General features: G+C 37.5%; 1 protein-coding gene across 2 annotated transcripts in view; it reads left to right on the top strand.

The window, feature by feature from the left end:
- The window catches only part of LOC132819772 (ribosomal protein S6 kinase alpha-5-like), a 127997-nt gene extending 116390 nt beyond the window's left edge, over window positions 1-11607 (top strand). For both annotated transcript variants that reach the window (XM_060831518.1, XM_060831517.1), the window contains 4 exons: window positions 4212-4403; window positions 6917-7073; window positions 7286-7440; window positions 8439-11607. In XM_060831518.1, coding sequence (XP_060687501.1) covers window positions 4212-4403; window positions 6917-7073; window positions 7286-7440; window positions 8439-8705 — 771 coding nt within the window. In that variant the 3' untranslated portion in view covers window positions 8706-11607. The remainder of the gene's footprint in view (window positions 1-4211; window positions 4404-6916; window positions 7074-7285; window positions 7441-8438) is intronic.
- Window positions 11608-12788: the final 1181 nt, after the last annotated feature.

The raw sequence follows: 12788 nt of genomic DNA, 5'->3' as shown, positions 1-12788 counted from the left end.
TTCTAGAATTTTACCAACAACCGAGGTTTGGCTAATTGGCCTATAATTTTCCATCTTTTGTCTCTATAAGGTCACCCCTCAGCCTCCAACGCTCCAGGGAAAACAGCACCAACCTGTTCAGCTTCTCCCTGTAGCTCAGATCCTCCAACCCAGGCAACATCCTTGTAAATCTTTTCTGAACCCTTTCAAGTTTCACAACATCTCTCCGATAGGAAGGAGACCAGAATTGCACGCAATATTCCAACAGTGGCCTAACCAATGTCCTGAACAGCCGCAACGTGACCTCTCAACTCCTGTACTCAATACTCTGACCAGTAAAGGAAAGCATACCAAATGCCACCTTCACTATCCTATCCACCTGTGACTTTCAAGGAGCTATGAACCTGCACTCCAAAGTCTCTTTGTTCAGCAACACTCCTTACATTATTAAGTGTATAATCCTGCTAAGATTTGCTTTCCCAAAATGCAGCACCTCTCATTTATCTGAATTAAACTCCATCTGCCACTTCTCAGCTCATTAGCCTATCTGGTCCAGATCCTGTTGTAATCTGAGGTAACCCTCTTCGCTGTCCACTACATCTCCAATTTTGGTGTCATCTGCAAACTTACTAACTGTATCTCTTATGCTTGCATCCAAATCATTTATGTAAATAACAAAACGTAGAGGGCCCAGCACTGATCCTTGTGGCACTCCACTGGTCACAGGCCTCCAGTCTGAAAAACCAACCTTCCACCACCACCCTCTGTCTTCTACCTTTGAGCCAGTTCTGTATCCAAATGGTTAGTTCTCCCTGTGTTCCATGAGATCTAACCTTGCTAATGAGTCTCCCATGGGGAACCTTGTTGAAAGCCTTACTGAAGTCCAAATATATCACATCTACTGCTCTGCCCTCATCAATCTTCTTTGTTACTTCAAAAAACTCAATCAAGTTTGTGAGACATGATTTCCCACGCACAAAGCCATGTTGACTATCCCTAATCAGTCCTTGCCTTTCCCAATACATGTACATCCTGTCCCTCAGGATTTCCTCCAACAATTTGCCCACCACTGAGGTCAGGCTCACTGGTCTATAGTTCCCTGGCTTATCCTTACCACCCTTCTTAAACAATGGCACCATGTTAGCCAACCTCCAGTCTTCCGGCACCTCCCCTGTGACTATCGATGATACAAATATCTCAGCAAGAGGCCCAGCAAACACTTCTCCAGCTTCCCACACAGCTCTAGGGTACACCTGATCAGGTCCTGGGGATTTATCCAACTTTAACCATTTCAAGATATCCAGCACTTCCTCCTCTGTAATATGGACATTTTGCAAGATGTCACCATCTATTTCCCTACAGTCTATATCTTCCATATCCTTTTCCACAGTAAATACTGATGAAAAATATTCATTTAGTGTCTCCCCCATTTTCTGTGGCTCCACACAAAGGCCGCCTTGCTGATCTTTGAGGGGCCCTATTCTCTCTCTGGTTACCCTATTGTCCTTAATATAGTTGTAAAACCCCTTTGGATTCTCCTTAATTCTGTTTGCCAAAGCTATCTCATGTCCCTGTTTTGCCCTCCTGATTTCCCTGTTAAGTATATTCCTACTTTCTTTATACTCTTCTAAGGATTTACTCGATCTATCCTGTCTGTACCTGACATATGCTTCCTCCTTTTTCTTAACCAAACCCTCAATTTCTTTAGTCATCGAGCATTCCCTATACCTACCAGCCTTCCCTTTCACCCTGACAGGAGTATACTTTGTCTGGATTCTTGTTCTCTCATTTCTGAAGGCTTCCCATTTTCCAGCCGTCCCTTTACCTGCAAATATCTGCCTCCAGTCAGCTTTTGAAAGTTCTTGCCTAATACTGTCAAAATTGGCCTTTCTCCAATTTAGAACTTCAACTTTCTGGTCTATCCTTTTCCATCACTATTTTAAAATGAATAGAATTATGGTCACTGGCCCCAAAGTGCTCCCCCACTGACACCTCAGTCACCTGCCCTGCTTTATTTCCCAAGAATAGGTCAAGTTTTGCACCTTCTCTAGTGGGTACATCCACATACTGAATCAGAAAATTGTCTTGTACATACTTAAGAAATTCCTCTCCATCTAAACCTTTAATAGTATGGCAGTCCCAGTCGATGTTTGGAAAGTTAAAATCCCCTACCATAACCACCCTATTATTCTTACAGATAGCTAAGATCTCCTCCCAAGTTTGTTTTTCAATTTCCCTCTGACTATTGGGGAGGGGGCGGGTCTATAATACAGTTCCAATAAGGTGATCATCCCTTTCTTATTTCTCAGTTCCACCCAAATAACTTCCCTGGATGTATTTCTGGGAATATCCTCCCTTAGCACAGCTGTAATGCTATCCCTTATCAAAAATGCCACTGCCCCTCCTCTTTTGCCTCCCTTTCTATCCTTCCTGTAGCATTTGTATCCTGGAACATTCAGCTGCCAGTCCTGCCCATCCCTGAGCCAGGTTTCTGTAATTGCTATGATATCCCAGTCCCATGTTCCTAACCATGCCCTGAGTTCATCTGCCTTCCCTGTTAGGCCTCTTGCATTGAAATAAATGCAGTTTAATTTATTAGTCCTACCTTGTCCCTGCCTGCCCTGACTGTTTGATTCACTTCCGTTCTCAACTGTACCAGTCTCCGATTGATCTCTTTCCTCACTATCTCCCTGGAACACCCCCCCCCCCCCCCCCCCCCCATTACTAGTTTAAATCCTCCCAAGCAGCTCTAGCAAATTCCCCTACCAGTATATTAGTCCCCTTCCAATTTAGCTCCTTCCAATTTAGGTGCAATCCGTCCTCTTTGTACAGGTCACTTCTACCTCAAAAGGAGATTCCAATGATCCAAAAGTGTGAATCCTTCTCCCATACACCAGCTCCTCAGCCATGCATTCATCTGCTCTATCCTCCTATTCCTGCCCTCACTAGCTCGTAGCACTGGGAGTAATCCAGATATTACTACCCTTGAGGACCTCCTTTTTAAATTTCTACCTCTCTGTAATCTCCCTTCAGAGTCTCAACCTTTTCCCTTCCAATGTCATTGGTTCCAATGTAGACAATGACCTCCTGCTGACCCCTCTTCCCCCGTGAGAACATTCTGCACCCTCTCTGAGACATCCTTGATCCTGGCACCAGGTAAATGACACACCATTCTGCTTTTTCTCCGCTGGCCACAGAAATGTCTGTCTGTACCTCTGACTACAGAATCCCCTAACACAATTGATCTTTTTTTTCTCTCTCTCTCTCTCTCTCTCTCTCTCTCTCTCCCCCCCCTGCGCTGTCCTCACCATGTGCTTCCTTTTTCTGCTCTTCTCCCTTTTAAACTACTGTTGTTTTGAATTTTTTTTCCCAAAATTTCCAAAACAATGCAACAGCATATAAAACATTAATTGCTGCTCCTGGAATTCGAGGAAGTCACCTCCAACACCTAAAATACCTCAATCCTAGAGGTTCTACTTTTGCCCTATTGTCATAATTTATGACAATTGGAGGCTGGGTGTTGTCCAGTAAACAAAATATATTACTACGACATTTGTTTTTATGTACCTTTTAAAGGTAGCAATGAAATACACCTGCAGTGAGACTGCACTTGCCAGAGATTGTCATAATGTGCAGTGCCACTATGCTTGTAGTACATCTCAATACTACCACTTGCTGGCATGCTAATGTATTTGAAAGTGTACTTTTTTTTTTGTTGTTAGGTTGCTAGATGATCATTTAACATTGTTGATGTGCAGTTGTATCACAAGACTTAGTTTGTGCACTCTAATAATGCTAATCACTGATACAGATTGCCTATTTGGAAAAATCCAGTTGAATATTTATTGAACTAGAGTTGAGAGGCTAAAGTACTTTTATTAAAATTAACCACTTTCCATATATATGATTCAGAAGGATTTATTCGTTTTTAAAAATTTTATAATACATTCCAGCCAATGTTTTGAAAATTGATTCAAATTTTGAGTTTTTGGGCTAAATGTTGGGTTTTGATAGAAGAAATGCATACTGTGTGTGTGACTTATTTTGACTGTATATTGCATGTGCCATAAGGAAACAAAAATTCAATGCTGACACTGCTAAATAAATGTACATAAGCCCATGCAAGAAATGCTTCAAAATTTAGTTATTAAATCTTAACACTTAATAATTTTATCTTTATAGCTTGTGAGCAAATATTTAATCACTTAATCATTGTTTCTTTTTATAAACAGAATATTTTGTTTACTGATCAGAATGATGATGCAGTGATCAAAATAGTAGATTTTGGGTTTGCAAGAGTTAAGCCTTCTGACAGCCAGCCATTGAAAACTCCGTGTTTCACTTTGCAATATGCAGCTCCCGAAATTTTCAAGCAAAATGGTTATGATGAGTCTTGTGACCTGTGGAGTATTGGAGTAATATTAGTAAGTATGTAAAATATTTGAATTATGCATCATTCAAACATTTGTGAAGGAAGAATTGATATTGCTGCATATTCAATGTGTAGGATTTAAGTTCCAAAGGTCCAAGCAATATGAAAGTCCAAATCTTGCAATGCTGTTAGGAATTCCATACACATCACCTTAAATGAAATAGTATATCAAAAATTAACACACAATTGTAGTCATGCTTGGAAAGGCTATAAAAAAAATAGCCAGTTTACAAGCTTTAGCCTAATCTTATTTCTGTAAGTGAGTATGGGAAAAGTTTTTCATTTCCCAACTCTAAGATCTTCGTGCCTTCAGTGACCAGAAAGTTTACATGGAAGAAAATTTACTAATTTATTTAATGGCATGGCCCTATAAAAGACTTGTGCAAATACTTTATCAAATTTATATATAGAAAGGTACAATTAAATAATAATAAAAAGAGATGCAAGTTATATCTGTGATTTCACTTGTGGTATCTTGTACTATTCAAAAAAAAATGTGTTGCAGCAGGTACATGGGTAATTCATCAAATCTATGTTCCCAATGTGAACAGATTTTTTTCTTCAAAACCAATTCATGCAGTTTTGCACTGTATCTCTGATTTAAACTTTCTTTTTGAGTTTAATTTCCTCCCAGGAGCAGCAGATCAATTAATTTATCCTAATGTAATTGCTACAGTACAAGCTTGCAGCTTCAGCCAGTGTGGAGCATTGCCGTGGAAGTATTAACACAGATACATATAAAATAATTGTAGGCCATTTGGCTGTTTGAGTCTGCTGTGCCATTCAATACGATCGTGGCTGATCATCCTGCTCAGTATCTGTTCCTTCTTTCACCCCATACCCTAAAAACTGCATCTAACTCCTCCTTAAAAACTTTTAATGTTTAACCACAACCATTTTCTGTGACAGAGAATTCACTGGCTCATCATCCCTTTCTAACATATTGCCATTAAGATAATTTTCTTCCTGTTTTTGCTACCAAATTGGATAATCACACATTTACTGGAGTTGGGTGGTGCAGGGGCTAATCTAGATTATGATATCTCAATGTACAAACGTTACCCTGATCCATTATTTTTAATTTTTGCAGAAGTTTATTGGAAGACGATTCCATACTTTTTTAAAAAATTAATCCTGATATGTGAATATAAATGACAAGGTCAGGATGTATTACCCAGCCCCTAGTTGTCAGAAGAAGGTAGTGAACCTTTGTCTTGGACTATTGCAACCAATTTTTTCTTGTGGTTGTTGCATTGTGATTTATTACAATTGAATGGGTTGTCAGGCTTCTAAAGAATGCAGTCAAGAGTCAACCTTATTGGTGTAAGACTCGAGTGGCATGCAGACAAAGATTAATGTTTTCTTCTCCAGAAATAGCATTAGTGAATCAAATAGGTTGCTATTACAATCAAGTCATTTCATGTCACTTTAACTGATACCAGATTTTTATTTCCAGATTTTTAAAAAATGAAATAAAATTCTCAAACTACCGTGATAGAATCTGAAATCCTATTTTGTCTTGATTAATAGTCCATCACTCTGAATTACCAGTCCATTAACACTGCTTCTACTAAATGTATCTAAATTTATACGCTGCCAAAGTAGTCTGAATTACACATTTGCTCAAAAACCAGGTGTAAGTGATTTTTTAAAAAATTTTTACTTGAAAAATAAATGAGAAAACTACCTCAGATCCAACCCTCTAATTCGGCACTGTCCTATCTGTCCGTCTTCCTTCCCACCTATTCACTCCGCCCTCCACTCCAACATTTCGTCATCACCCCCCACCTTCATCCACTTGTCGCATTCCTAGCTTCCTACGCCCCTCAGCCCATCCCCTTCCCATTTGTCTCTCAACCCCCTTGGGCACCCCCACATTCCTGAAGAAGAGCTTATGCTTGAAATGTCAACTCTCCTGCTGCTCAGATGCTGCCTGACCGGCTGTGCTTTTCCACTGCCACACTTGTTGATTTTATGCCATTCCTTGGCCATTCAGACTAAATTGTCACTGCCAAGAATTTCAAGTGGAGAAAGGAAAAGAAGTGGCAGATTTAATGTTCTGCTACAGGATATAGTAGCCTCCCCAAATTAAGCCAAAATCTTTTTTCTGATGCTGTCTAACATTTTTTATATATGGAGCAACAATCATCTAATTAGAAAGGTAATCTGTGAGATTGATACTTTCTCCTAATTACCCAACTATTTACTACATTTTCCATTACTTAGAAACCTAGTTCAGGTAGTGTTGCAATAAAACACATTTATGTAAACTAAAATGATGTAACTTATTTATTACTTACAAATGTGTACATATGTATAGATAATACACGTACATAGATAAAAGTAGACCAGGGAATAGTTTTTTTAATGTACCTTTATCTATTTTGGAATCTTTTAAAGATTAGAAAGGCACTACATATAATTCCTAATTACCCAAATATTTACTATGTTCCATTGCTTAGAAAATAGCCAATTATAATGGTTATGTATTTTGTTGCATTCTAGTATACAATGTTGTCAGGACTGAATCCTTTCCAAAATATGCAGCGAACTGTGATATCGAGTATTGATGAAAAAACAAGAACAACAAAAGAGGGAAACTACTCGCTTGCTGGAGAAGTCTGGAACAATGTTTCTCAAGAAGCTAAAGAGCTGGTGCAAGGTAATGTACCTTTCAATTTTAAAATTGCAAATAAATTGCTCAGGTGTTGCAACAAAAGACATTTATGTAAATTAATATGTCACTTATTTATTATTTACAAATAAATGTACATATAGATAATACACATACATTCATAAAAATAGACCAGGGATTTTTTTTAATATACCTGTATCTATTTGGGATATTTTAGAATGACAGTACATATTCTATAGGTTTACTTACTGTGGATCCAAACTCTCGTCTGAAGTTATCTAGCTCAAGATTCAACAACTGGTTTCAAAATAGCCATTGCTTGTCCTCTAATCCATTGATGTCTCCAAATATTCTTGAATCTTCCACAAACAGTTACTTCAAAGCTTCTTTTATGGTAAGATCTTAAATCAGAAATTACACTGGAATGATAATATTACTGCAATGTCTCTGCATTGGTTTGTCAGTTTATTCCAAGGCAGTAAGAAAAACTGAAATTGCTGGAAAAGCTCAGCAAGTTTGACAGCATCTGTGGAGAGAACTCTTCTGAGGAAGGATCATTGCTGCTGAAATATTAACTCTGATTACTCTCCACAGATGCTGCCAGATTTGCTGAACTTTTCCAGCAATTTCGGTTTTTGTTTCTGATTTTCAGCATCCACAGTTCTTTCAGATTTTACTCCAAAGCAGTGTTCTTTTCAAAAAAAATCAAAACAATTTTGAAGATTTACAAATATAATGCACTAGTATTCATGAAGTAAACACAAGTATCACATTTACAAAGCTACTCAAATGTTAGGATTAGCTTGAAACATTATAGCCCCTTCCCACAATGTAAATTCTAGCTTATTTACATATTTCAAATGTGACCATGTTCCAACAAGTTGCTGAGGCCATCCAGTAGTTGGTAACTAGGATAGTTGTTGGCATCTGGATTTAAGTCTAGAAAATTGAACTTATAGAAATTTGTTCATGAATAATAGCCACGTGGATGAAATAGTAGAGGTTGCCTTCTACCTTTTGAACTGTACCCCATCACAAAGTTGAAAACCTTCAGAAAAGAAGGCCGGAAAATTGGCAAGCAAAAAATAATTCTTTATGGCATTTTGCATACCTGGTTTCTCATGTTTCTTGGTGCACACCACATCTGTTTTAGAGCTGGAAGTAGCTTGGGAAAAATTGGCAATTGGAAAGAATGTGTGATATCAGCTTGTCATCATTGAAAACTTTATCAAAATTGGACAACCTCACATTGTGAACAGTTAAATTAATCCCACCATCCTACAGTTCTCCAACGCATTTAACTAGGATGTTAGGAAATCTTTCAAGAATATTTTATGTAATGTTACATTTGTTATGACAATAGCATATTTTGAGTGTTGCTTTCTACTTTAGGCTGTTAACAAGTGCAAGAGAGAAGGATTTTTCCTCCAAAGTGTTGAAAACGCTCCTTTGGCAAAGAGACGAAAGATGAAGAAAAGTAGCACAAGTACAGAGACTCGGAGCAGTTCTAGTGAAAGCTCAATTTCTTCTTCATCTCAGTCTCATGGCAGAACATCTCCCATATGTATCGTCCAAGTTCCTCTACCAGCAAAAACATCTGCATGTGTCTTCCAATTTTCTGAAACTTTAAGTAATAGTTTCAATAATACTTCACTCTAGCTATTATAATAATAATTTTCAATATTTAATGCCTTTTAAGATTGATTGGCAGCTGTACTTTTGGTCACTCAGATGCCAAACTGTGGAATCCTTCTCTAAAACCCTTTGGTACTCCAACTTTTCCTCCTGTCTGCCCCCTTTCCCATCCACTCAATCCCACTTATTCTTCATTGAATGCCTTCCAATTCTATTGAATGGTGGAGCAGGTTCAAGGAACTGAATGGTTTACTCCTGCTCCTAATTTTTGTGTTCTTTAAACTCACCTCTTCTACCAAGATTTTTGTCACCTTTCCTAGTCTTTTCTCCTTTAGTCAGTTTTAGCAAAATTTCCCTTGGACCTCCTGAAGCACAAAAATGCAAGTCAATAATTTCATCTTGTAAAAAGAGCTCAAAAGGTAACTTTGTTATGAAAGTGTGAGTACTTTACAGAAAAGTATTCTTGTACATTGCCAAACAATGAAGCTTGTTCTCTGATGCAAAGAGAAGCAGCTTTAGAGTGCAAATTTGAATAACCAAGTGGCTTAGAGTTGAAAACTTAACAGCTTAATGGTGAAATAAGGATGATTTTAAGGGTGTGTTTCTGTTGTGAAGGTGAATTGTCTCATACTTAGACGTAGCTATGATTCTGGTTTTGTTTCGGTACAGCATCTATTTACTGTTCAACCTTGGTAGGGAATTTTGATGTTTGATTTCTAGAAAGAATGGGCTAAAGATATAGAAAGAAATGTTTTACAAACAACTTGGGTGGCACAGTCATCTCAACATTTTGGGGTTTGTGAGAAGGAACAAGCAATTAGAGAGCTAACCACTGACAGATAATTAGAGGAGGATTAGGCGGAGTAGATGGGCATTAGCATAAGAATTGTTGGGGGATAGGGAGAGTTATTGTGAACTGTGAGTGTCTTAATGTGCTTGATGTGTATCTTGTAATTTTGTAAAAATTAATATCGTCAATAGGGTGCTTCAAAAGCTGTTACTTTAGAATCTCGAATCATTGAAAATATCGCAGCCCGATCGTGGAAAATTAAGCAACCTGACTCCTGACAAATTGCAATTTTGTAAGACTATGATAATGCTTTAAATGGATCTTCTGGAATAGAGGAAAAAACAGTAATCATAAGAAACACAGCAATGGTGGCACAGAGATATTATATTTTGCAAACAGATTTCTTGGAACAGGCATGCATTTAATAGCAGTTTATTTTCTTATGTTTTTGGTTTGTTGTTCTTTGCAATAATGTTGCTGTAAAAATAGATGGGCGTTATTGGGCTGGGAACAGGTGAATTAGCTCAGGGGCCTGGAATCATTGAGGCCCAAAGATGTGTTATACAGTTCTGACTGGAAGAACTTTGTGTGTTAATGTTCTTGAATTCGAAAAACAGTGCATGAAGTACGAACTGAGAGGGAGTTGTGTGTACTTTTGTAGTAGTATTATATGAAATATAATTGGCTTCAGAATGATCTGTAGGTAGACCCTTTAAAAGCATGAGTGAATCCCTTCTGGTGTTCTTTGGGAATCACAGCCCATGGAAAGTAGTTTGTTGTGAAGAGGGTGCAAAAATGAAGGCAGGTGAAAATAGGTAGACCTCATTAAAAAAAACTTATTGAACATGTTTCCAACAGATGTTGGGTGTTTTCCTGGGAAAAATGGCACAACATCTGTTACGTCTGTACGTCTAGGTCAAAAGGTCAATTTAGATTCCCATGGTAGGAACCTTTTGGCAATGGAAAGTATGTTTGTAAAGTGACCAAACAGATTGACTATCAGCCTTTAAGTCCTTCTGTATGGCAGATGGCAAGAGTGGGAGAGACTTTTGGTCAGCCATCATACAGAAGGCAATGGGAAACTACAGCAATACTTTGCCCATAGCAGTGATTTCATCAAATAGAAGTCCTTGACCCAACACATTGAACTAGACTGGGAGAAAAAACAAAGAGATGTTATTAAATCTCCAGTCATAAATTTTATTATTCAGGTTTATTCAGTTGGTGACTCAGGCAATATTGTAGCTGTAAAATACTTAAGTAATTGTTTCAATAATTTTTTTGCAGTACTTCATTTATGCATATAGTTTGTTAAAAATCTGAAGGAACTAAATGCTCTTATTTTCCCTCTTTACTCTATCATATTGGTACTTTGTACTACTTTGAATTCAATCACATTTACTTGGTAACTCAAAACAACTTCTAATTCCCTGAAATAATAACTTAACAGATGCATGATGCTATGATGTCTAATACCTCTGAAACCACACTTTCATATGAGAAACCTTTGGAAGGGCTAATGTTATGAACATGTGCTAGATGCAAGAAATTAGTTATATAGATGGAGAAACCTATTTAGGTAAACTGGGCAATTATTGCTGATATAAGCTATTAAATAAAGCAATAAAGAATATTTGTTTTGTTTGTAAATAAGCATTAATAATTATCATACTTCAAATATATTTTAAAACTTCACTGTGTGATAAATACCTATTTTGAAATAAATTTCACTTCCTGTCAAGAAAAAGAAATCTGCTTCCACTACTCTGATAATGTATCAGCTATGTGAGATCAGGCAAGCTTTTAATAATAGTTCTGAAGTTTTGTCTGTAATCTGTTAAAAGTATTTATTTTAAAGTATTGTTATAAGTTCAATTATAAATTCTTTTAATGAATAAGATATTCTAGCTGGTCTAGGAGAAATAGTCATAACTGTTGCAAGCTATTTTCTATTCTGTACGTCTGCGGTTGTAAATTATTACTAATCACATGGCTGCTTTGAGTAAAGAAATGAGATACCATCTTCCTGATGTGTTCTTTCTTTAAACACAATATTTTGATTTTTATATAGTTTGCTTTTTGTGCAGTTTAATTTTAAATATATTTATTTGTCTCTATTAGAGTAATTGGGTACAGGAAACAAAAACAATTCAAGCAGAAACGTTCCTTAGAGTGGAAAAGTGCTTGTATTTTCCAATAAACTAGTTCAAAATCATTTCATGTATATGTTTGTGTTTTATTAGCAGTATTTTTAGATTCTTCTTGCATACTAATAATCATACAATTTTCTGCAGTTATTTCAGAATCTTAGAACAGTTATAGTTCAGGAGGACGATTAGCCCAATGTATCTGTGCTGACTCTCCGAAGAAACAATTCATCTTGTGTAACTCTGCTGCCTTTTTCCCTCAGTCTTGCTTGTTCTTCCTATTTGAATAATGAACCAGTTCCCTCTTGAGAGCTTTGATTGAACCTGACTCCATATAACACTGCAGAAGTCTAAACCCTCTACTAATTAAAACCAAACACCTGTGAAACTTGCTTTGTACTCAGTTTAAAAAATGTGAGAGTGACAGAGAACTCCTAATTTCCACTATTTAAAGGAAATTAACAATTTCTTTCCCTAATAAAATGCAAAACAAAAACTATTAACAAATCCAAACAGGGGTGGCACGGTGGCTCAGTGGTTAGCACTGCTGCCTCATAGCGCCAGGAACCCAGATTTGATTCCTGCCTCGGGTGACTGTCAGTGTGGAGTTTGCACATTCTCTCTGTGTCTGTGTGGGTTTCCTCCGGGTGCCCCGGTTTACTCCCACAATTCAAAGATGTACAGGTCAGGTGAATTCGCCATGCTAAATTGTCCATAGTATGAGGTACATTAGTCAGGGTACATATAGGGTAGGGGAATGGGTCTGGGTGAGATATTCTTCAGAGGATTTGTTTGGCCGAAGGGCCTGTTTCCATATTGTAGGGAATCTAATCTAATTACATAAACTTGAGATTTAAGTCCATATAGTCTCGGTCTTCTCCACTGTCTTCAACCTTTCACTTGATCTCCCTGGTCATCATTTTTACTACTTTTGCAGGAAAAGGGACCTTTCAATATAGTGTGCCTTCTTATTTCTTTGAGAACAAGATGTTCAGTGGGCAGTTAGCTCTCCAGCTCCACGGCAGTTGCTCTGCTGTTCGATGGCAGTTGCTCTGACCCATTTTCAAATGTCCTGGTTTTGTATCACCCACTACTGTAACCTGCCAATACAATAAATTCAAACTCAGTTGAGTTTTAGTATGCTGGGCATAATTTATATTAATTGGTTAA

The sequence above is a fragment of the Hemiscyllium ocellatum genome, chromosome 10, assembly GCF_020745735.1.
Source record: "Hemiscyllium ocellatum isolate sHemOce1 chromosome 10, sHemOce1.pat.X.cur, whole genome shotgun sequence".
Lineage (NCBI taxonomy): Eukaryota > Metazoa > Chordata > Chondrichthyes > Orectolobiformes > Hemiscylliidae > Hemiscyllium > Hemiscyllium ocellatum.
Note: the sequence above shows the minus strand (reverse complement) of the source record. Positions and strands in the feature narration are given on the sequence as shown.